The 25,352-nt window shown below is 34.6% G+C and overlaps 3 protein-coding genes across 3 annotated transcripts; all 3 read right to left on the bottom strand.

Annotated features, from left to right (window-relative positions):
• Nucleotides 1-300: 300 nt before the first annotated feature.
• LOC133786211 (wall-associated receptor kinase-like 5) lies at nucleotides 301-961 on the bottom strand. Its single transcript, XM_062225413.1, has 2 exons — nucleotides 520-961; nucleotides 301-392 (listed from the first exon to the last, which is right to left on the bottom strand). Exons 1-2 carry the CDS (start codon nucleotides 959-961, stop codon nucleotides 301-303), a joined length of 534 nt encoding a protein of 177 aa, XP_062081397.1.
• A 15,205-nt stretch (nucleotides 962-16,166) lies between these two features.
• LOC133786210 (wall-associated receptor kinase-like 1) lies at nucleotides 16,167-17,364 on the bottom strand. The gene has a single exon (XM_062225412.1). The coding sequence runs from the start codon at nucleotides 17,319-17,321 to the stop codon at nucleotides 16,167-16,169; it is 1,155 nt and encodes a 384-aa protein (XP_062081396.1). The 5' UTR covers nucleotides 17,322-17,364.
• A 326-nt stretch (nucleotides 17,365-17,690) lies between these two features.
• LOC133786209 (wall-associated receptor kinase 5-like) lies at nucleotides 17,691-20,066 on the bottom strand. The gene is made up of 3 exons (XM_062225411.1): nucleotides 19,382-20,066; nucleotides 18,695-18,802; nucleotides 17,691-17,809 (listed from the first exon to the last, which is right to left on the bottom strand). The coding sequence occupies exons 1-3, from the start codon at nucleotides 19,860-19,862 to the stop codon at nucleotides 17,691-17,693; spliced, it is 708 nt and encodes a 235-aa protein (XP_062081395.1). The 5' UTR covers nucleotides 19,863-20,066.
• Nucleotides 20,067-25,352: the final 5,286 nt, after the last annotated feature.

Here is a 25,352-nt window from a genome sequence, read left to right as displayed (position 1 = left end):
ATATATATGAATTAATTTAAATAATATTAGTGGTGGATTGAGGTTTACCTTGACACCCGTCCTGAATGTACGCATTCCCTCGAAATCCATAACCGCAGCGACAGCTGTATATCCTATCTAGAGAGGAATTTAAAGTACCATTATAGCTGTCGCAGTCGAAGCTGCTGGTTGGCAGAACTTGAGTTTTAAATATGTCGAAATACGTACTGTTAATAAAGTACCAATCTAGTAGGGCGGGAACATAATAATCCAGATCATCATCATGGGATGTTTTGTATTTATCAATTTCATAACTATCAATCAGGAATGCATATTTGCAGTATTCGTTATCACGATTTGTTGCAAGAGTCGTACTAGAATCATTATCCATGGAGATTTTGAAGCTGCCACCTCTACTCATAGAGAAAGAAGTACGACAACATTTAACGTCATCGCAATTACTAAAATCAATACTATTGGATGATGATGATGAGCAGGTGGAACTGCTGCTAGTGCACCCATCCTGGAGGACCCTGATACCTCTCCTTATTTCGTACTTGGCAACAAGACCACAACTTACTGCAACGAAGTCATTGTAATAAGAATAGTAGAAGGGGCTTCCTGTTAAATTTGCTGATTTTTTGCTTGTCTTATTTGCACAGTTGAAGAAACTGATGGGGCTTCTCACCTGAACCCATTGGGGTCTATAGTCGTCATTATCATATAACGAAATGTTAAGTACCTGTAGTTGGATGTGTTTGAGGAAAGGCACAGAGTTGTGGCATGAGATTTCGAACCATTTGTCAAAATAACAATTGGACGATCCAATTCCGAATGGGAATGGGATAGTTATGTTTCCGCACTTTTCTTTACAATGAGGTTTGGCATATATAGCAGCTAGTACTGTTGACGGCCTTGCCATTAAGAACCATCCAGTTATGATAACAAACAAGTAGTAGTTCAGCATAGTAGTCACTACCATTTTCTTCTTTGCCGTAGTCTCCTATCTAAAAAATAAAAACAGTAAGAAATTTATCTAATAAAAGGTGATGTCTTATATTTTTTTTAAACAGTCGAGATATGCATGCAATATTGTTTTTTTTTTTCATTCTTACACTATTAAAGTTATGGCAATATGATATGCCAGATATAAAATATTTGCATCATGTCGAAATTAATAGAATGATACCATTAAATTTTATATATTATTCTACTTTTCCCAGGAATATACTACTTAAATAAACTATATATATATATATTGAGAAGACGTACTGTAGATAACAAGAAAAAGAAAACAATGAATTAATAAAAGAGGATATTTTGTGATACGTACCACAGAGAGAGAGATGAGCAAGTTGGAAATTTTGTTTATGTGAATAAGGAATTTATGTGACACTAGTGAGAATATATAATATTCTAAAGATATGTGAAATTCAATTTTTCTTTTTTTTCTTTTTTAAAAAATAAAAGAAAAGAAAAAGAAGAAGACATCCTATCAGTATGTGCATGTTCTTTTCAGCAGAAAAAAAATAAAATAAAATAAAAAAGAAATAAGCATATATAGAAAACTCGAGGAAAAATCCACAACTGAAAAATCTTTACTGATATATATGAACCAATATAGAAAACTCGAGGAAACATCCACAGCTGAAAAGTCTTTACTGAACCAAACAAACATTCATGCATTAGAAGACATGGCCTACCCCATTAATTTGAAGATATTAAATTATTAGGATGTGGATTGCAAAGAAGACTCGAGCAATAATCAACAGCTTAAAAGTCTTTTTTGTTTAGTCATAAATGTATATTGTTATACGTCTAAGTCCACAATTATATACGTCTAACTACTCTTATTGTAAATAACTTGAATCATTCCCTACCCCCATTGATTTGAACATATTAAATAGAGCAGGAAAGAAGTTAATTAGGAGTTGGAATTATTTGGCTTTATTTATTTTGTATAAATTAGCTTTTTAATATGTTCTTTTTAATTTCTTGTAATTTTTTTTCTTTATTCTTATGTTGTCTCTTGTCAAATATATATATATATAAAAAATAAAAAAAATTATTAAAAAGTAGAAAAAAAAATATGTAAAAAAAATGAATGAAAAAAAAAGAACAAAAACAACATTTTTCATTTTCATCTTTTGTAGTTTTGTTGAAGAAAAAAAATGTCGAATAAAAAAAACAACAAAATCAACATTACTACATTTGTTTTCAATTAATTTCATAAAAAAAATTGAGTATTTTATTTTTGTTCTTTATTTTGGCTCTTAATATTATTTTGTAAAATCTCGAAGGTTCTTATGTCATTTAGATTCCAATTAATTGATTAGCCTATCTTTTGATCAATATTCGTTAACATTGTTTGCCCTAAAACGATAACATCCATTTTTTAGCGTTAATTGATAAATTTCCAACTCGAAGAGTGTCAACCATCTCCCATAAAAATATTTTCAATACATTTGTGAGGATTTGGAGTTGAGACTTTATTCTTTGGTGATTTTTCAATATTGTTTGTGTTGTAAATTTTTGGAAAGAACAATATGGGTTGGTGCACACACACAAAGCTCTTGAATTACAATTTTGATAGTTTTAAATAACATTTTCTAAATTCTCACTAAACATTTTGTTAAATGATTTTGCATAATCTAGTTCACTAATTCATCTTGGCAATAATTTTATTCCGCTTGAATTGCTAGGGACTAGCAATAAACTAGTTGGAGGTTGTGATTAAGGATCGAAAATACACATTTATTGATTTTAATTGTCAAAATAAATTAAGTTTTAATTAATATTTTCATGAAATTAATGTGATATATTTTATAACTGAAAATATTTAATTTGGATTTAATTTGTTTTTATTTTGTAGGAAAATGATACAATTTTGGTTGAATAAAATAAAGCAAAAAGAAAATGAAGAAAGTTGGCATTTTGAAGAAGTCAAGCCCAAATTGAAAAAGCTCAATCCAATTCACGAAGATGTCATGTCAGCAATCCATGAAATTTATTCTCCACCAATAAGAGATGTTAATTACAACTCATTCCAACAAATATTTACAATCCATGTGCTTCATTTTCAACCAATAGAAGTGTCTTCTTTTCAACAAAAATTAGCAATCCATGTGCTTCCCTCTCAACTAATGGTAGCTTTCCACATGTCATTTCCATCATAGTTTATTTGTATTCTACACCTATAAATATGATGTAGTTTTCATTTGAAAAACACACATTTTCTACACACTTCTCTCCCTACCATCTTTTCTCTCTATTTCCTCTTCTCCATTTTATCTCTAAGCATAGTTTTCTCACATTTTCAATGGAAAATGTGAGAATGACTTTTAACTTAGGCTAGAGTTTTCTTTTGATGAGGATATGAGTGAAGCTTTATATTTTGTAATCTTTTTATTTTGATTTTATAAAAGTGTTTTAATGTTCAAATATTTGAGTTTTATTATTTCTATCATTATTTATGCAATTAATATTTATTATTAATTTTATATAGATTCAGTCAAGCTTTTTCTATGTAGTTTTACTAAAATAATTTATATTAATTTTATTATTTTGTGTGTAGTCTTTTACTGCATTATCGCCAAGATGGTATAGTGTCACTTCTAGATTTCTCATAACAGTAGTATTAGCATTAGATATTAGTTTGTTATTTTGTGAATAGTCTTTTATTGCATATTGCCAATGGTATTATGTCAATTCTAGGTTTCTCATAACAATAACATATGCATGTACTTCAACTAAGATATTTTATTACTCAAATACATTAGCAAATTATCAAAGTAAATAGGTGACCAAAATATATTGTGGAACCTGTAAATAGGTGACCAAGAAATTATCAAAGTAATTTCTTGATTCATCCTATCTTATTCTATGCTAGACTTTTAACACATCTATTGATTGTACATATAATATTATGGTCTGAGACGTGACTTGCATTAAAGACTTTGATGTAGAGTTTTTTTTTCCAAACTTGACTGTATGAAGTTTTGTTAGCTGAATTTTCTTAGTTCGCGATATTTACTTTCATTCTATCCATCGATCTCACTGTTTACTTGATCAAAATTATTTGAATGGATTTTTTTCCCTCTAATTAGCACTTTTTTATTTAATAAAAATCGAATGAGTAATTTAGTGTTGTCATCATTTTAATTTGTGCATGTTCTTGTTAAGTAAGTATTGATTTATATATAAAATTTGGAGTAAACATATTAAAATTTGGCAGTCACATTGAATAATAGATTATAAAAAAAATATAAAATTACCTTTGAAGTATGTTCTTTACTTTTTGCTGCAACAACTGATTTTCCAGTTGGTTAAACACTTTGTTTAAAAAGATTTTTGAATTTTGACATAAAATTTTACTTTTCAATTTCATTGCAAGGGCATATATATAGACAAGCTCTTTGTTTTCTGTTTTTTTAAAATAAATTTGTATATAAAAAAGCATGAATTTTTTTCAAAAGGTTTCTTATCATTGATATTTTGATATTATGATCACTTCAATTAGTAATCACTATTCTCGATAACCATATTTTGCTGAAAGAATTTGGTCAGTTTTTAATTTTTTTTATTTATGTGTGTTATTGAAGAAAATTATTACAAGTATAATTAATAAGGATTAAATTTGCTAACAATTTAATAATTTATGCTAGAAATGATAAGGTTGATCTAACAAAGTATTTGCTTCAAATGGCGACTCTTATGGCATAATATATACATCTATTACTTGGCTCTTTCAACATTTATTTTTTGGACTTTGACTTTTCATTCCATATTAATTAGTTATGAATTTTTCAAAAAATTTTAAAGTAAAACAAAAGTATTATCATTGTCGATTGAGACATAACAATATGATTTGATCATATCATCAATTATATGAATTTTCTAAGCTTATATTTTGGCTTGGAAAATTCTTGTGTCTGAATGATAATTTGGACGAGTATTATATGGTGTAGAAGTAATGAAACTGACCTCCACATACATTTTAAATGTCTAAAGGACTTTCCAACGTTAGTTCCATGGTACATAATTGTTACATATATATATATATAAATATATATATATAACATTCACTCTTTTGATTTCACTATTTACTAATTGTTATGAAAAATATATACCCAGGAATTAAAATTTTCAAAAATGAATATGGTTCATGTGGTGAACTAGGTTCGTGATTGGTTTGCTGAGTCAACTAAGTGAGTTGCTTAGGTATATCATGTTTTCTTGAAATAATACTTATTATGTGATTGTCTTTGATTTTACATAATCAATTTGATAGCTTGATTAGTTCTTGAAAATGTGTATTTAATGTTCTTAAGTGTTAAAATAATTAAGTTTTAATCAATATTTTTATGAAATTAATGTAATATATTTTATTATTGAAAATATTTGATTTGATTTGAATTTATGTTTATTTTGCATAAATAATAATGCATTGTGGCAAATATAAAGAAAGAAATTAAAAAGAAATAAAGATGCAAGCTTTGAAAGAGAAATTGGTATTTTTGAAAATTAAAAGCCAATTGAAAAATGACATTTTTAGGGAAAGAAGCCCAAAAACTAGAAGTGACATTTGTACAATGGATCCCCATATTCATATTTAAGGCCAGTTTGACATGAATTTCAAAACTTAGAGTGGTTTTAATACTTAATGTTTTTAAATTTTATTTTTTAACTTTTTTTTTAAAAAGCTCTTAAATGATTTAGTGGTGTATTTCTAAAATTACATAAAAAATTGTCTAAATGGAGTTTTTACACAATTCATTACAATATTATTTTTAATTACTATATTCATACCAATTAATATATTTTCATTTATATATACAAATCTTAACCAATTTTTCATTTTATTTACTAAAATTGTCTTTATTATTTCTTATACAAATATTACCTAATTAATTGAGAAGCGTGATATTAGGGTATGTAGTTAAAACTTACCATTTTTAAATATTTTCTCTTTTTGGTTTATTTCAAATTTTTTTGAACCTCTGCCATAAAACACCTGTTATATACATTTCCCCAAACACTGCACATTTTCCCAAATTCAAATTCAAATTCAAATTCAAAACCCCAAACCTCTTATTCTCTCCATTCCCAACCGAAAACTCATATACTCAAACCCATTTCTATTATTCATCTTCCAAACCGATGGTCTCAACCAGGAGCGCCAGTGATACTCTTTCCATAAACTCGCTGGAGAAGGAAGAAGAGATGGAGGTTGAGTCTGAACCCGAGGAGACTCGCCATTGATACTGTTTAACGTGATTGTTTGTTTATTTTTATAAACTCACTAGTATATTTTTATTTTAAATTTAATATATTGGTTATTATTAGTAGCAATTTTGTTTATTTTTATGTTTATGCTCATGATGTCATTTTTAATTTTTTGGATTGTTTTGTATGTTAAATTTTTTTCCTTTTTATGAATATAAAGTTATGTTTATATTTATTTTTATGAATATTTCTTCCTATGAATATACAACTAAGTTTATGTTTATTTTTTGGACATTGTTTATTTTGTTAATGTTGAATGAATATATTGTACTTTAAACAGATTTGTTTATTTTTTAATTGTTATTTTTTGTTTTAAATTGGTAGATATGGTAAATATATACAGTTGTCATATTTGTGTATTATGTTTTTAATAAATTAAACAGTATCGTATATGTTATACCCAGATTTCGAGCCATGTTAAATATGACCTCGAAAGCTGGATTCACAGCGAATGAACTCGTAAAGTTCGAAGTATGCTCTAGGACTAAATATCGAGCCTGCAAGACTGAGACGACCTCGAATATGGTGGCCTCGAAATATTCACGATCTCGAAGGGTAGCTCCCGAGACGCCTCTATCCTCAGGGATGAACTCGGATCAGCGGTTCCGAGCCTAACGCGAGTACGATCTCAAAAGCCATGTGACCTCGGGAGATGTCGTTAGCTCGAACGTTGATGAGAGACCTGGGAGAATAAGACCTTGGAGATATACGATAATAACCTTGAATATCTACAAGTGTTGTCCATAAGGGACGTAGTCTTCATTTATTACTGTAAATCCCCTAAAATCGTGGGATATTATTTAATTAGTTATACGCCCCCTGGTCTTCAGGGGACGTTTCCTTTTATATCGGATTGCAGGCATTTAAAGCCATTTAATTTATTTACACAAAAAGAGTAACTACCCAAAATATGTGGGATAGTACTCTGCAACCTTCTCTATAAATAGAGAGGTCATGCACCATTGTAAAGGACGGAATTTCTGGATCTTGAGAGAAAGCTCTGAAGAATTCATGCTTAAGAATTTTCAGAGATAATCTTGAGTTTAATAACAAAGACTCGTGGACTAGGCAGATTTAACTGCTGAACCACGTAAAAATCGTGTTTTGTATTATTATATTTTAATTGGCCATAACTAGTTATTGTTTATGTGCTCTTCTTTCACTGTTGACGAAAAGCGGCGTCAACAGTTTGGTGCTTTCATTGAGAGCCTTAAGCATTCTTCCCTGAAAAAGTCATGGCCACTAATAATCAGAGCACACCTGAAGAAAATTACCCAAGACGTCCTGGGAAACAGCCAATGGAAAACTCAGATGTTGAAGAAAGAAGTTGATCTTCCGATTCCCGGGGACCACCTGCTCCACCAAGGGATGAGGATATGTATTACAATCCTGAGCGGTATGTTCCCATTGTGGAACTTGAAAACCGGCAATTGAAGCAGCAGTTGGCAGAGGCCAACAAACGAAATGAGGAGTTGGCAGGGATAGCCGCAGAGGCGCAGGTGGCTCAGCCCCCGCCTCCGCGCGAAAACCAAGTCCCTCCTCCAAGGGACGTAGACCCCGTGGGCGTCCACGAAAAGATGCTGCCACAAGGAGGCCAGCTCAACCTCCGGCACCAGCAGAGCCATCCGCTCCACCTAGGCCCCAGAGGAGTACTCGGGCTCGGGCCCCGGCTAACCCGCCTGTGGAGGTACCTGCAGGAATTGAGAATAACCGAACCCCTGCAGAGGCTCGGACTCAGATACCTGGGAGTGCACCAAATGCGACCGACCCATCTCGGGCAAATTCTGGACCGTCTAGGCCACGACATGGATGGCAGCCACCGTCACCTATACGGTTCCCTCCATCACCCATAAGATATCCTTCGCCCCCCTGCAGGAATGCTCAACCCGTTCGAGATCAGGGCGAAAGGCATACGGGGGGAAGACAAGGAAACGGGGAGGCTTTCCAGGAGCGGAGAGGCGCCCCATCTGAAAAAAGCCAAACATCTCGGTCTCGCACGGTGGAGACGAGGCGACATGGGAAGAATCCATCACGAAATAATAATGCTACGAGTTTTACCAGTGATGATTCTGGAGATACCAGGTCGGTCAGCAAGCATGACCGAGGTCGTAAGAATACTGGAAACCGCAGAAATCGTCCCGACCTGCGAGAGCATCTAAACCAAAGTCGAGGTAATGGTGACCCAACAAATCCGGACTTGAGGGACCGCTTGAATAGGCGTAGAGATCCCTTGCGGAGACGCGAGCCTGGAATCACGATCAATGACAATCAATTCCAGACAGTGCCTCTTGCGGACCCGGTCCAAGAAAGAATTGATCAGCTTGAAAAAGCCTTTAGGCTTTTGAAGAATGAACGAGAAAATGGTCGGTATGAGGACTCTGACGAGGAGCTCGAATCGTTTGCTCCCCATATTTCCAATACCCCATTTCCTCAAGGGTTTCGGATCCCTCACGTCCCGACGTTTGAAGGAAAGACCGACCCGTGTAGTCATCTGAGCACGTTCAACACCATCATGAGAGCCAGTAATGTAGGTTACGAGCTCAGATGCATGTTGTTTCCAGCATCATTGACAGGACTTGCCAAAAGTTGGTTCGAAAAATATAAGAGACACTTAATAACTTCTTGGGAATAGTTGTCTAGAGACTTCAAGAAGCAGTTCAGAGCAATGATGGGGGTCAGACCAGAGGCATCAGCCTTAACTAACGTTCGACAGCAGCCGGGCGAAACACTAAAAAGTTATTTAACAAGGTTTAATCTGGAAGTCGCCTGAGCTCGGGACGTGGATGATAGTGGGCACCTAATGGCTGTCCGAGCTGGCGTAATGCCGGGGAGTGCCCTTTGGGACGACATGCAAAGAAAACCTGTAAGGTCCATAACTGAGTTTAACAGACGAGCGCAGAGGTTTGTCAATGTAGAGGAAGCGAGGTCGACGCTCAATGCGACTTCCCAGCCCGAAACTACAACGATAAACGTCAACTCTGCCTCAATCTCGGCGGACCCAGCAGCTACAAAGCCTGTCACGGAGAACCCCTCCAAGAGGAAAAAGAACGAAGGAAGTAACCCCGAAGCCGAGGGAGGAAAGAAAAAGAAAGGGGAGAGATATTTCTCCGTATACAGAGTATACACCGAGCTCAATGAGTCTCGGGAAAACATATACCCGGCTAATGAAAACCAGGTCCCCTTTAGGCGTCCGGACCCGATGATGAATCAAAAATCCAAGAGGGACTCCAGTAAGTATTGCCGATTTCACAGAGACACCAGGTATACGACCGATGAATGTCGACAACTGAAGGACGAGATCGAAGGGTTAATCTCGAGACGTTACTTCCAGCAATATGTCAAAAACTAGAGTACTAGTCAGGCGGCCGCGAGCCAGAGAGTAGCCGCGCCTCCGACGACACAAAACAACAATTCCCGAGCTCGGGAAGAAGACAGGCCCCCGCTGATAGATGGAGAGGATGTAATAACCATCTCGGGAGGGCCTCATCTCGCAGGAGTGGGCAGGAATGCCCAAAAGAGATATGTTAACGAGCTGAAGACCGGGGACGTGTCTTCTTACGAACCTGAACCTAGGGCCCCCAAAAGCCAGAGGATTGAGACACAACCAATAACCTTCACCAAGGAAGACGCCTCCCATGTCCAGTTTCCTCATCATGATCCGCTGGTCATTACTCTTCAGCTGGCCAATAAAAGGGTCCACTGAGTTCTCATAGATAATGGGAGCTCAGTCAACATTCCTTATAAAGCAACCCTCGAGAAGATGGGACTCTCCCTTCGCGACCTGAAAGCATGTGCAACTACTTTGTACAACTTTTCAGGAGAAGGAACCGCCTGCATGGGATCCATCGAGCTCCCCGTGACCTTGGGAGACTACCCAGTCTCGGCAACCAAGATAATGGAGTTCGTGGTAGTAGACTTACCATCTGCCTACAATGTGCTGCTCGGGAGACCCGCCCTGGTCGGGCTGGGGGTAGTTTCATCAATAAGGCATCTGGCCCTTAAGTTCCCGACCCCTAGCGGGGTCGGAACATTGAAAGGAGATCAATTAGCAGGGAGGGAATGCTACAACATCTCCTTGAGGGGAAAGAAACAGACGAGCGCACAAGCACTTGTCATCATACAAAACAAAGACGGAACGGTCTTAGAGATTGACAAAGAGATTGATCCAAGGATTGAGGAGAAAGTTGACCTCGAACCTTTAGAGGAGCTCGAAGAAGTCGATCCCTCGAAAAAGGTGAAGGTCGGAAAACACCTCCAAGACGAAACAAAATAGCAATTAATTTTCTTTCTAAAGAAAAACCAGGATGTCTTCGTGTGGTCGCACTCAAACATGGTGGGGATAAGCTCGAATATAGCAAGCCACGCACTGAACATAGACAAAAGTTTCCCCCGAAGCAACAAAAGCGAAGACAGCTGGACGAAGACAGAAAGAAAGCACTAAAGGAGGAGGTTGACAGGTTAAAGGCAAACCGATTCATTAGGGATGCCTTTTACCCGGACTGGGTAGCCAATCCGGTGTTGGTCCCAAAGCCAAATGGGACGTGGTGAACCTGTATTGACTACTCAGATCTCAACAATGCTTGCCCAAAAGACTGTTTTCCGTTACTAAGGATTGACCAGTGTAATGACCCACTAATCTAGACTTTTGGACCATTAACGAAACTATACATAAAACTTACATTTTTGCGAAAATACCATACTTTATTGGAAACTTGTAGAAATAGAGTTACTTTCATAAAATAAGTAGGATATGGGATCCCATTGTCTTAAAAACAAAACATAATTTAAAGTAAAAGATGTTACATAAATAGTGCAGAAAATACATATAAAAAGACATAAAACAAAACTACATCCTCGAATCGAATAACGCTCGGCTCCTTGACTCCATTCACCATCGATACACAACCTCTAAGCGTCCACGAACCTTACCGCCTCTAAAGCTATTTTCCTGCACATAAAACAAAAAGGAATGAGCCTAATGCCCAGCAAGGAAAATCTAACACATAGTCATAAACATAATTTCATAAGAAACATAAAGACTTAACATAATACTTATAACATACACATACTATAATGGCCATTGTTACTTGGGGTCCCATAGACTAAACAAGTCATATGCCCATTAGATTAGTGGGGTCCTACTAGCTAAGTAGGTCATATGCCCATAATCTTTTGGGGTCTTGTTAGTCATATGGGTCATATGCCCAAGCCTACATACATACATACATATCATAATACATTTAATAACATAAAACATAAGATAACATAAGCATATAACATATTGATTCTAGCCTATGAAATCATATTCCCACTCGTGCTTTTGAAATAAATACCTCAACCCCGCCAGCAGACGGTAGGAGTTGGGAGGGAGCTGAAATGGGGCCAACCCCACATAATTCAGGAAGTCGGCAAAGTACTGGTCCAGGGGGAGGAAGGCCCCTGCCTTGAAGTGTTCACCGCTCCAGGCCGCGAACGATTCATCGAGCGGTGTGCAGCTCCGCTCGCCCTCTGCGGCAGGTCGGACAATCACTGAGGCTTTCCCCAAGGGAATGTTGTGGGTGATGAAGAGTTTGGTGATCTTGGCCTGCTCGGTTATCTTCGAGACGATTCTCTCCGCCTCGAAAAACGCGTCAGGGGCCACCTCGGCCTGTTTCTCCACGGCCGGGCCAAAGTGGGGAATCGACGAGCTGCGCATCACCGCCTTTCCTTTATCTTGTTGAGAGGCCGAGCTTCCCACGTTCTTCTGGGGCAGGTTCTTCTTCGGGGCCATCTGGTCGCCTATCGAACAAAAGAAAACACTTTAGAAAAGGCGACCCAAGCAGAAGGCTGAGGCAAATGTTAATTACACGAGCTGGGGTAAGCCCAGCCCGCGGAGAGTGGAACCACGCGGTTCAATGAACACGCGCCTAGGCCCTCAACAGATCCCAGATTACTCGGAATTCGTGTGTCAAGGGGCTCAGAGTAAAAATTTGCCTTGGGAGGAAAGTTTCAACAGGCAAAACGTGAAAAACCGCTTTTGAGGCATATTCCCTAAGCTACCCGGTTTTGCACCCAAAATTCCTAAAGGTCCTACCCAGAAATTGTCCCTGAAGGAGCACCATGAACCCATACTCTAAGACGGTGTCCCATGGCAGGCGTGCCCTAACCTAAGAAGGGTTGTCACCCTCTGTATTCACACAACTCAGAAAACCCCTACATGTGGCTACAGTAATATTTTTTACCTAAGCTACAGTGGCATGCTTTCAAAGTGAACAGGGTCAGAAGAACTTACAGTATATGGCTGGATGGTGAGCGAGATTGCTGCGCTGGTAGGAGCTTCGTTGGTATAGTGACCTCCAAGGCTTTGAAGAAACTCGTAAGCTTAAGCTTCGTGAACGGAGAAGATGAGAACAGCAGAGATGAGGGTTTCGTTCTTTGGAAGGCCAGAGAAAGAAGAAGGAAATTTGGGAATTTTTTGAATGATAAGGTGGCCCATGCGTGGGATGACCACCCCCTTTTATACAAGGGAAGAATCACGTGTAAAAGGCTCTTGGGAGACCCTCCACTCGAAATGTAAAACGACGGCTGGACAGTAGGCTAGGCCATTTGATGCGGTTCTCGTAGAGTGTACCGTCGCCACCCACGGCGTTCCACGTATCAGACGCCTGCGAAAAGAATGGAATGCGAAGGGTTGTGGGGGAAGTCTAAAAGCCCCTACTGTGGTCTCCTGTATATGACGTCGTAGACCACGAGCAGGAGCTTGGGGGGCAGATGTACGCCCTGGTTTTCCCACGGGCTGTTTAGCAGGGCGAGCCTCGAACTAATCAGGTTTAGTCCGAGGCTCCCGCAGGCCGGAGGTTCTATTTCCAGGACGGACCCTTGTCAGCTCGAGGGGGTCCTGTTTCCAGCTCGTGTTTGTTGCCCAGGAGCTGAGAGTGACATCCGAAGGCCACGGACGGGAGCAGCTCGGGTTACGAACTGCTCAAGTCACGAGCTTCTCAGGAAGCTCCGACCCTATGAGAAGTCAACACGCAAGATAAACGTGCATATTCCTACCATCACATGCCCGATATCCCCCTGACTTCTCGGACACGCAGCAGGAACGTGCGTATTCAGACACCCACGGACGGGTTGGGCCGTGCGGCCCATTATCTCCTTCCATGCTGATTAGACCACACTTGTGTGTCAGGTTTAGGAATTAATCATGAATGTCACAGATTTGATATGACAAATGGTAAGGTCACGGGATGACCTCCCTACCAACTTCCAGGTGCCTTCTCCTATAAATAGGGAGACCCTGGGAGTTGATAGGGGTTGGAAAAAATAGTCTTTGAAGAAATATATACTTTGTAAACCAAATACCCAGAGAAGATCAATAATATTGACTAGTGGAGTAGAGGGATTTTAACCTTCGAACCACTTAAAAACGTGTCTTGAGTCACCTAGTTCTTTCCAAAAGATTTCATATCTGTGACGGTTCTACTTTTAGTACTAATCTCTTTCTCTTCTTCTCTTAATTATCTGTTGCCGAAGAACCGCGTCAACACTCTCATATCATGGAAATCCAAGAAGCAAACAACTGTCTTTCGTTCTTCAGCTGAAGCAGAATATCAAGCTATGGCCAATGCAACGTGTGAGATTATGTGGTTGCTGTCTTTGCTGAAAGATCTCACCATCTCTCACTCCCATCCAGCCATCCTATATTGTGATAACACGGCAGCCATTCACATCTCGGAAAATCCCGTCCTCCATGAAAGAACAAAGCACATTGAGATAGACTGTCACCTTGTTCGTGAGAAAGTTCAATATGGTTTCCTCAAACTCATTCATGTTCCATGAAAAAGCAACCTTGCTGATGTGCTCACAAAGCCCCTGTTCCCAGCTCAATTCAAGGAATTAGTGTCCAAAATGAATGTTAAAAATCTGTACATTCCATCTTGTGGGGGTGTATTAGAATAATAACAATATTTAGTTAAGGCTTTCTTTTTCTGTTTCGGTTGGTTGTAACCTCTTGGGTTTGTTGGGCCTATATATACTTTCAGCCCCTCTTGAATTCTGTAAGGTTTTGAGTTTAATAAAATTCTTTGATTAGTCTTTTACTGATTGGGTCATGGTCCATTTTTCCTGACAATGGGATCGCCGTCATGTTGAGACAAGGGCTTGTTGACTGAGCCAGAAGTTTGAGCTGCTTTGGAGTCAAGCATATCAATGTGGGTGAGAAGATCACGGATATACTTTTGTTAACACAAATGCAGCTGGCCAGAACTGTAGGAAACTTCAATGCCTAAGAAGTAAAGAAGTTGCCCAAGGTCTCGAAGAGTAAACTTGTTATGAAGCATTCGAATGAAATTATCAACAAGTGTGGAATCACTGCGAGTTATGATAATATCATCTACATAAACCTGAATGTAAATGAGAGCGGTGGAAGAATGAAGCACAAACATGTATTGTGATTATGTCTTTGGTTATGTCATCTACATTCTCAAACCCCTGTTGTGGTCTTTGTTTCAATCTACAAATAGTTTCATTTTCGTCATTGGTTATGTCTTTTATCTTTCGGTTGTAGAAATGGTTTATTTTCTTTGATTTTTGTCTTCTTCATCTTTGATATATTTTGTACGAATAAAATTGTAGTGATTATATAGGAATGTTTTAATAGAGTAACCAGTTTCTGTCTCAATTATATAAGTGGAACTTGTTCTGCTCTTTGGTCAACTACTACAACAGTCAGTCAGAGGTATATATAAAAAAATGCCAGAAACAGACTTAAATATATATATAAAAAAAATTGTCCTTTTTGATTGTTAGAGATACAAAATACTAATTCAGATGAGAATGAAAATGTTGATTTCTTCACTGATCATTTTTATCTTTTGAAACCTTTCTTTTATGTTAAAAACCTTAAACTTTTCGATATCAACTAAATTCCTTTGCTCTGAGATTTTTCTTTTTAGTACTGTTTTGTTTCAATCTACAAAGTTTATGTCTTTCATCTTTTGGTTGTAGAAATGGTTTATTTTCTTTGGTTTTTGTCTTCTTCTTTGATATTTTGTACGAATAAAATTGTAGTGATTATATAGGAATGTTTTAATAGGGTAACCAGTTTCTGTCTCAATTGTATAAGTGGAACTTGTTCTGCTCTTCGGTCAACTACTGCAACAGTCAGAGGTATAATAAAGTCTTCATCCAAAATCTAAAGATTACAAGTCTAAATTATCTACAATCTCACACTTATAAAAGTCTACAAGTCTAAAATATTCAAAGTCTCGTACATATATAATAAAGTCCATATAAAATAATGTTCATAACAAAGTCTCATGAAATAAAAAGTTGATAACTCCATACAATAAAGTCCAACTCATCAGAACCAACTTCAATCCAAAAGCAATATATATATTTCTGCAAAATGACAACAATATCAGCCAAAGTTGATAACTCCATACAATAAAGTCCATTTTGAACTAATTACTGTATTTAATTTATGCATACACTATAAACTCTAAAATACAAAACTATAACATATAATTTACTCTAAAATCCTGAATGAGAGAGAGACTGTACCAGTGGGGTGCGTGAGAATGAGAGCTGAGAGCTGCACGAAACAAAGAAACGAGAGGCTGTAAGGCTTCGGCCAAATATTTTTAAATTCTTTTATTTGTCCAATTAAACTTATAATAATAAACTTAAGCATTCCCAACACTAGATCGTCCCCAAGTAGAAACCAATTGGCTTTATAATCAATTAAACAGTACATATATATACACATTCAAATTACTTTATTAATTAGTCACCTCTAGAAATTATTATTATGCTACTGCAATAACCTATAAAGTATTCCAAATTATAATTCAACAGTCAAATATATATTATTGTTTTTTTAACTATCCAAATTTGAAAAACAAAATATAAGTGAAAAGGATACCTTATAATAATGGTAATTCTTGATGCATCGAGGAGCTAGTAGCATTACTATCAAAAGTTGATGACGTGAAAGCATTCCAAGAGTAGTCTATAACTTCAGGTTGTGCATACGCTAACTCTTCATAATTATGTCGACTGCCCTTTGAATCTTTATTATCAATGACTTGTATCCTTTCTAGCTCCTTTGCTACTTCTTTCATGGTAGGTCGATTCCTTCCGCTCAAATGTAAGCATCTCTGTGCAAGATCAGCAACAACTATGATCTCTTCTTTTGGCGCTTCTTTGAGAACTTGACCATCAAGAATGTCGAACAGACTATTGCTATTTTCCTCCATTGTCATTATAAAATATGTCGCCAAGCTTCTTCCTTCCTCTGATCTTGCTGCAGATATTGCTTTTTGTCCAGTCAAGAGCTCAACAAGAATCACTCCAAAACTATAAACATCACTCTTATCTGTAAATTGGCTTGATTGAAAATATTCTGGATCTAGATAACCAAATGTGCCATAAACTAAAGTGGTCAAGTGAGTTTGCTCTAAGGAAATAGTTCTTGATGTACCAAAGTCTGCAACTTTTGCTCTCAATTTTTCATCAAGGAGTATGTTTGTAGACTTAACATCTCGATGATAAATTGGAAAAGAAGCTGCTGAGTGTAAGTATGAGAGAGCTCCCGCAACCTCAGTTGCAATTCGTAATCGCATACTCCATGTAAAAGGAAACTCTGCATTTTTATCATGAATATACTCAGAAAGTGTTCCGTTTGGGACAAATTCATAAACTAGAAGTGGAAGATCTGTCTCCAAACAACATCCCAATAGCTTAACAACATTTCTATGATTAATTTGCGTAAGAATGACAACCTCATTAATGAATTGAGAAAGTTTGGCTTCATCAATTATTTTAGACTTCTTTATAGCAACAATCTTTCCATCTTCCAACATTCCTTTGTACACAGTTCCTTGACCTCCTTGGCCAAGAATTCTATCCATACTAAAATGATTAGTTGCCTTCTCTAAGTCTTTTAAATCAAACAACTTGGTTTGTTCAACATTGTTTTCACTTGTTTGCATTTGTTGTTCCAACAAAAGACCTTTGAAAAATGCTTTCTTCTGTTGAACTGTTTTTCTTTTCTTTCTGAAATTGTGTAATCTCCACATGCCAAAAACTAGAATTAATGCTGCAGCAGGAAACCCAGCTCCTACACCTGTTTAACATGTATTAATAAATAAACATACATTTATAGAAATATGAAATATGTGATACTTTCTACACGCATTACTTTGTATTTTTGTTTATTTAATCTTCATTCATATCAACAAGTTTACTCTATGAGATGACCCACATACACACATTGCTTTGTAGAGTGACGTGAAATTTCTATTGTGTCACTTAAAAAGGGATGCAAATTAAATGTCTCTATTTTATTGTCGTAATGTTCGAGTAAAAAAGTGACAAAATTCCAATTATTCCAATTTCAAAACTTTATAGGTAATTTTTAACAATATTTCCCTTATTTGAAAATAAATTTATAAAGATGAGTCGAAGGACAATGCCTGGGCTTGAGGCTTCTGCGAGATCGGCGGGGAGTTGAAGACGAAATCGTCGGAGGTCCGATCTCGGCTCTGGCGGCAGATAGACGGCGAGACTGGGTTTATCGGTTTGTAGACTCATTCTTGTTAACTTATTATTTTTGAACTTTTTCCCCCAAAACCTAGATATGGAAACTCATTCTTGAGGTATTTTTTTTTCTGACTTGGACTATGGAGCAAATTCTGAGCAACTCTTGAGATGGTCCAACTAGGTAGTGACACATGTCATCCTAGTCACCACCTAACTAATGGATATCAATAGACTAAGAGTGACGAAATTACTATTATACTAATTTCTGGTATCCCCTAAAAAAAAGATTGAGTCTATGATGCGTACAAATCTCAAACTTTAGGGTAGTTTTGGTGCAAACAGTTAAGTTTTTTTTTTCTTTTGCATCGAAAATACATCTTGTTACGCTTTTTTGGTAATCGTAGGTACCTATCAGTTAAGATGTGATTATTTCTTTTGGAGATGTGCTATAATTTCTTAAGAATTGATAAATTTAAAAGATATTTTCACTTCTAGTTTTATTCAAATATTAATAAAAAAAATTAAAATATAATATAATGAAGCTCTTTTACTCACAAGATTTGTTGTGAGTGAAAGTATAAGATTTTTTTTTAAAATGAGAGTAGGTGGATAGATGAGTTCTAATAGTAGAATAGTTATCCCAATTACATTATTTTATTATTGAATTTATATATATATATACAAATTTTTGTTCCATTATATTATATATTTCCAATATATATTATTATTGAATTTTATTTTTGGTGGAATGAATTCCTAGATGCACTACTATTATGAAATTTTACTATGTTTTACATTAATTAATTACTACAAAATATTATTTTATGATGAATAGATAATCACACATACACACAAACAAAATTATAAATATAAATATATATATATATATGCATTGGATATAAAGACATACCTATAAAGATAGCCATGCGTTTATAACTACAGTGATAGTCCCCGAAAGTGTTCACGCAAGTAGAGCCTTCAGGGCATGCCGATTTGTACTCAATGCATTCATTAATATCTGAGAATTAAATAGCACATAATTTTTTTTAGTTAATATAAAATTTATTATTTATTTATTATCATATATATACATTATAAAAAAAGATTACTGTAACTAATAATAAGTCCTAACTGCTAATTGCATTTATGAACAACCTTTAATATACAATTTGTGTCATAAAATAAAGGTAGCTAATATATGAGGAACTTATAAATCTTTTTATATAAAAAGTGCAGAAATTTTTTGCTTTAACAGTATATTTTTTTAACTTTAACTAAATACTTTAAATATTTAACAAAATATATCTTTAAAACTAACTAAAAATTATCATTAATGTTTAAAAATATTATTATATTATATTTATATATTAAAAAAAATCATAAATAATGTTTTGTTTTAATTTTTTATTTAATAGATTTATGCTATTTTTTTTATATATATATAATATTGTTTATTTATTTGAAATTTATAAGATAATAATATAAATCTAATATATATATATAATTTTGATAAATTCTATAAAACTAATGGATTACTTGATTCTATTATATATATATATATATATAATTAGAATTAATATTTGTGGGAGAGGTTTACCTTGATTACACCCACCCACCAGATAGGGATTCCCTCGAAGTCCATACTTGCACGAACAATGATCTATCCGATCTGAAGAGGATTCTAATAAATTACCATAGTCCTCCGTCGAAGTCCAACAACGGAAATTGCTAGTTATGGTTGGCAATGGCATAGCAGGTGTTTTAAATACATCGAAATACGTACTGTTAAGGGACCAACTTAGTCGGACGGGAACATAATCCAGATCACGAAATGTTTTATGTTTATCAATTTCATCATAATCTATCAAGAATGCATATTTGCATTGGCTATGATTTGCAGGAGTACCAGAAGAATCATTATCCATGGAGATTTCGAAGCTGTCGCTCACAACATCCGAAGGGAAGACGACGGAAGTAGTACAACATTCAACGCCATCGCAATTACTAAAATCAATAATATTATGACTAGTTGATGTAGTTGTTGTACTATTGGATGAGCATCCATTCTCGAAGAGCATGTTGCCTGACTTTGTTACGAACTTGGCCAGGGCACCACAACTTACTGCAATGAATACATTGCCACGCGAATAGTAAAACGGGGTTCCTGTTAAATTTGCTGATCTTTGCCTTGTCTTTTTTCCGCAATCGAAGAAACTAATGGGGTTTCTCACCACAATCCATTGGGAATCGTAATAATCGGAATAATAACCACGATAATCAGGTTTTAATGAAATATTAAGTACCTGTAGCTGAGTGTGTTTGAGAACAGGCGTGGAAGAGCTGTAGTCGCAGGAGATTTCGAATCGTTCGTCAAGAAAACATTCGGATGGTCCAATTCCGAAAGGGTATGGAATATCTACATCTCCACACTTGTCTTGGCAATAATCGTGTTTTGCAATGGTTGAAGCTAGTGTGGACATTATTGTCATTAATGATGATCCAATCATAAGAACATTTACAAACAAGTAGTAGTAGTAGTTCGGCAGACTCATCATCAGTGCCTCTTTCTTCTTTATTGATCACTTATCTGTTATCTGGTATCACATTTAATAAAAAAAAATACGCATGTATAGTACTTCAATGGTGAATTAAACTTCAGTTTGAATATATAACTTAAAAAAAATACTATAAAAGGTAATTAAACTAAAAGGTATAAGGGTAATTAAACAACTATTTTGTATACTGTTACTTAGTAACTCATGTTACTAATAATATTGTTTATCTGGTACTTTTGTAATTTGAAATTTTATATATTTGGTACCTTAAACAAATTTTATTAATGAAATTTTATCAATACGAACAAACTATCCTCAATTATATGGATTTCAAATTCAAATTTAATTATTCAATTACATATAACTTAGAACAATTTATTAGTCATATTTATAAAATTTTATTGATCGCATCTGAGTCCAAGAACCAAATATGTACAATTTTAAATTATAAGATACTGAATGAGTATTACCGAAAATATAAGATACCAATTCTGTATTTTGATAATACACAAAATACCAAATATGTATTTACGCGAGATATATTAATATATAATATCTAAAAGCATGAAGTAATTACTAAATTCACTTGTATATATATTTTATAACTTGCAAATATATAATTTAAAACTTGATTTCGAGTACTCATATAAAAAGAGTAAAAAATAATTTATGGACATCATCAAGGAAAGTATGATAGAGTGCTAATATCAGAGGATACTTCTATAGTATGTTCCAAGAAAGAGACATATTGATACACTTTTCGTGCTTCTAGTTATAATCTTAATTTTTTTATATAATAATATACAATATATTTATTTACTATTTCACATATGGATCAAATTTTTAATGATAGTGTACAAATTTTTTATAAATTTTGAATAATTCATCGTCCCTTATACAAATAAAGGTAACATTCAATGACAACTTTATAGTCACAATATATATTTTGTGTGACTAAATATTACTTTTAGTAACAACAAAATATTACTTGTTACTTTGCCTTGTAGCTCAAAATAATAAATTATATCTAGAAATGAATTGAATGATTCTGTGTAGAAATTTAAAATAAATACTCTACTTTCTCATAAGTATAAAATAAACTATACATTGAGAAGAAAAACATCAAAAATAAATATAGAGGGATAAAATTATTTCCAAGAAACAGCAAGATATAGTATGAGTCTATGTGTTACTTACCAAAAGAGATCGAGCGTTTTTTATATTTCCCAGAGAGATCGACAAGGAAAGTGTTAATTATTTTTTCATCAATGAGAAACTAGGAAGGTATATTTGTGTGAGTATATGTGTGTTTTAGTGAGAATATATATAATATTTCAAAGATACATGAAATTAATTTAGGGAAAAAAGAAAAAGAAAAAAAAAAGACTTGTAGCAAATATAGAAGAATCGAGGAAACATCCACAGTTGAAAAGTCTTAGCTGAACTAAGAAAGAAGACTCGAGGAAACAAAAAGTCTTAATTTGCTTAGACCCTACCTTTTTAATTGTCTGTGTTTGGTCCATGTATCATCGACTAGTACTTGATGTGGTCCAGTAGTCAAGTCATCAATCAATATTTATGTTCATAAATTATATGAAAAGACATATTTTAGCTTGATGAACAAGTCATTTATATGGATCAATCAGAATGCTTTAAAATAGTTGGATAAGAATGAAAAATTTGCAAGTTGAATAAGTCCATTTATAGACTTAAGCAAGCTTCTCGTTCTTGGAATCTTAGGTTTGATGAGATAATCAAAACCTATGGCTTTGAACAAAATATTGATGAGCCTTGTGTTTACTAATTAAGGGAAAATCAAATAGTGGTATTTCTGGTTCTTCATGTAAATGACATCTTACTCATTGGAAACAATGTTAAGAAATTATCATATGTGAAGAATTGGCTGAGCACTCAATTCTAAATGAAGGATTTGAGTGAAGCGAGTTATGTTCTAGGTATCCAGATCATTAGGGATAGAAAGAATAAACTCTCGGCTCTATCTCAAGCAACTTACATTGATAAAGTGCTTGAACGTTTCTCAATGACAAATTCCAAGAAAGGACGTCTACCATCCCGCCGTGGAATTCATCTTTTAAAAAAAAACAGTCTCCCTAGACTCCTGAAGATGAAGATGCAATGAGAAAAGTTCTTTACGCATCTGCAGTTGGAAGTCTGATGTATGCTATGTTGTGTACTAGACCAGATACCTGCTATGCAGTGGGAGTAGTGAGTAGGTATCAGTTAAACTCAGGACCGAAACATTGAATAACAGTTAAACATATCCTGAAATATTTAAGACAGACTAGGGATTATATGTTAGTCTACAAGGGTGGTGTTTTGAACCTTGTAGGCTTGTAATGACCCAACTATTTCTAAGACCTTGGACCATTAGATCTACTATACATAGCTACTATTTTGGGAAAGATACATAAGAAATAATATAACTTTATTAAATCTCGAAATATTGTATCAAATACATAATAATAGAAAACATGGCATGGGTACCCATTGTTTAAAACATAAAACATAATTTTATACTAAAGAAATTTTTTTACAAAACTAAATGCGGAAAAACATGATTTAAAAGACTAAAAATAAATAACTTCATCCTCAATCGACACGCAGTCCACACATTTCATCCACCCTCAACACACAAGCCAAGCTACCAAGAATCCTTCCGCCTTCCGTATTCATTTTCCTGCATCACACTAAAAATAAAGGAATGAGCCTAATGCCCAGCAAGGAAAAACTACTAACACCATAAACATACACATAAATCATATCATAACATATGCTATAAACATATCATAACATATACTAAAAACATATTATAATATATACTATAAACATATTATAACATATTCCATATAAGACTATACTAATAATGGTCATTATGACATGTAATAAATCATCTACGTCCCATGTCTAATATTTGAGGTATGTTAGATCACATATAATGTATGATAACACATCTACGTCCCCTGTCTAATATTTAAGGTAGGGTAAATCATATGTAGTGTATGATAACACATCTACGTCCCCTATCTAATATTTGAGGTAGGGTAAATCATAACATAACATATTAAAACATAAACTTATCATAACATATTATACATAACATAACATATCATTCAAACATACAAGATCTAGCATATTTTCCTTACCAAAACCGGGACGCGAGAACAAATGCGGGGCTTGGAATACTCCTAAAACCAGCAATAGAATAGTGAGTATTTCTTAAAAGAAAGAGATGAAAAGACTAGAACTAAACCACCAAGAGAAATATTACCGAAAAGACACCTTAAGTTCAAAGAACTTAAAAATCTAACCACAAAATCATAACAAAAGTTAGAACCTGAATGAAAACTAAAGAAACTAAGGAATCAAACAAGATTGAACTTAAGAATATGGGTACCTTTGTTGGCCTTATAGATGGCCTAACTTCAATACTGAAATACTCTAATCCTTACTTCCCAAGTGTTTGGTAAAGCTTAAGAATAGTAAAGCTTTTTCTTTCCCAACCCAAGTGTATCTGTTTAACGCCCAAAATGTGACTACACTAAGCGGTAGTTGTAGTATGATCGGGCAGTCAATCCACAAGGAGGTAACCTAAAATCAAAAGGTTAGTAGAAAATAACACAAAAAGTTAGTAATAAGAAGTAAATAAAATTGTAAATGGAAAGAGGTTTGAGATTTTGGTATTGTATTTTTGATAAAGTGATGAAATGAGATAAGTGAAATAAATGTAAGATGTAATCAAGAGTTTGAGAAAATGAAAGGTTTCAAGATTCATCCATATGCTTGTTTAGTTACTTGGCTACTTGATTTACAAAAATACACAAGTAAATAGTTCACATCCCAACATTTACTTGGAAAATCTAACATTAAAGTCCATAGTTTTTCAAACAAAAGTTCATTTGAGTTATAAAGTTATTTACTTTAAAAGCACAATGTTAATCTTATGAAAAATCTAAAAATGACAAAATACCCAAGGGCAATAATGCAATAGAAGATTAGACATAAAATTATGTATCAATATTACTTTTACTAATTAGAAGCACATAGAAAGAGCATGACTAATCCTATATACTATTAGCATAAGTAAATAAAGATAACAAAATAAAGATAGAGATGAAAGAACATAAATAACTCAAATATATTACATTACGAACATAGTAAATCAAAGTAGCAAAATAACATCACTTGCATATGGAATCATCCCTAACCTTCCTAGGAAGATTAGGCCATTATGCTCATGATTCTCACAAAATTATAAGAAGTAAATATGAGAAGAAAGTGAGTGGAAATTTTGCTATAGTTTCTCTACTCTAAAAATTACATACCAAATGTGACGAAAGTGTCCCTATTTATAGATGGAGAAAATGACTAAAAAGAAATTAAACAACAAAATGGGGTTTACAAAATAAATCTGAAATATTAATAATAAAATATGATTTTGAAAAATCAAATCTTATTATTAATATTACCCTAGCTATTTTTGTGTATAGTCAAAATGCTCATTTTCTAAAATACCACAAAAACATGATCTTTAAAGCTCAAAATAGCAATTTACAAAGCCCAATACCCACAAAACATGGTTGGTGACACAAGAGGGTTTTGACCCATTTTTGGCCAATGAAAACGTGCCACATGGGCGGCTGGGTTGAAGAGAAGGCTGATGGGCTGTTGCAATTTGGGCCAAAGGCTGGGATCCTTGGGCGTGAAGATGCTGCTGGAAGGAGTGGGCCTGCGTTGGGCTGGCCTTTGTTTGGGCTGTTGGGTAGCTTTGTTGAAGGAAAAAGGAAGCTTGGTGATAACTCTACAAAATAGAGTTATTTTACCATATTTTATATGCTAATTGTTACTTAGTTCTTGAATTTTTAATTAACTTATTAAATTTTTATGTAATTTTTAATTTATTAGTCTTATTGTAGTTTTCTAGATTTTTATATGTTTTTATAGATATTTTATTATAATATGTTGTAGTTTAATTATTTGAAATTTGTGTTGTTA

Source organism: Humulus lupulus, chromosome 6 (assembly GCF_963169125.1).
Source record: "Humulus lupulus chromosome 6, drHumLupu1.1, whole genome shotgun sequence".
Lineage (NCBI taxonomy): Eukaryota > Viridiplantae > Streptophyta > Magnoliopsida > Rosales > Cannabaceae > Humulus > Humulus lupulus.
This window is presented reverse-complemented; position numbering and strand designations above follow the sequence as displayed.

Coding starts and splice junctions, on each gene's coding strand:
- LOC133786211 (XM_062225413.1), bottom strand. CDS start 961: ATGGTAGTGACTACTATGCTGAACTACTACTTGTTTGTTATCATAACT. Junction 393..519: donor CAAGTACGAAATAAGGAGAG/GTATCAGGGTCC, acceptor CTCTATGAGTAG/AGGTGGCAGCTTCAAAATCT.
- LOC133786210 (XM_062225412.1), bottom strand. CDS start 17,321: ATGTGGAGATTACACAATTTCAGAAAGAAAAGAAAAACAGTTCAACAG.
- LOC133786209 (XM_062225411.1), bottom strand. CDS start 19,862: ATGCTCTTCGAGAATGGATGCTCATCCAATAGTACAACAACTACATCA. Junction 18,803..19,381: donor GGTGGGTGGGTGTAATCAAG/GTAAACCTCTCC, acceptor TTTAATTCTCAG/ATATTAATGAATGCATTGAG. Junction 17,810..18,694: donor ACGCATGGCTATCTTTATAG/GTATGTCTTTAT, acceptor CGATAAACCCAG/TCTCGCCGTCTATCTGCCGC.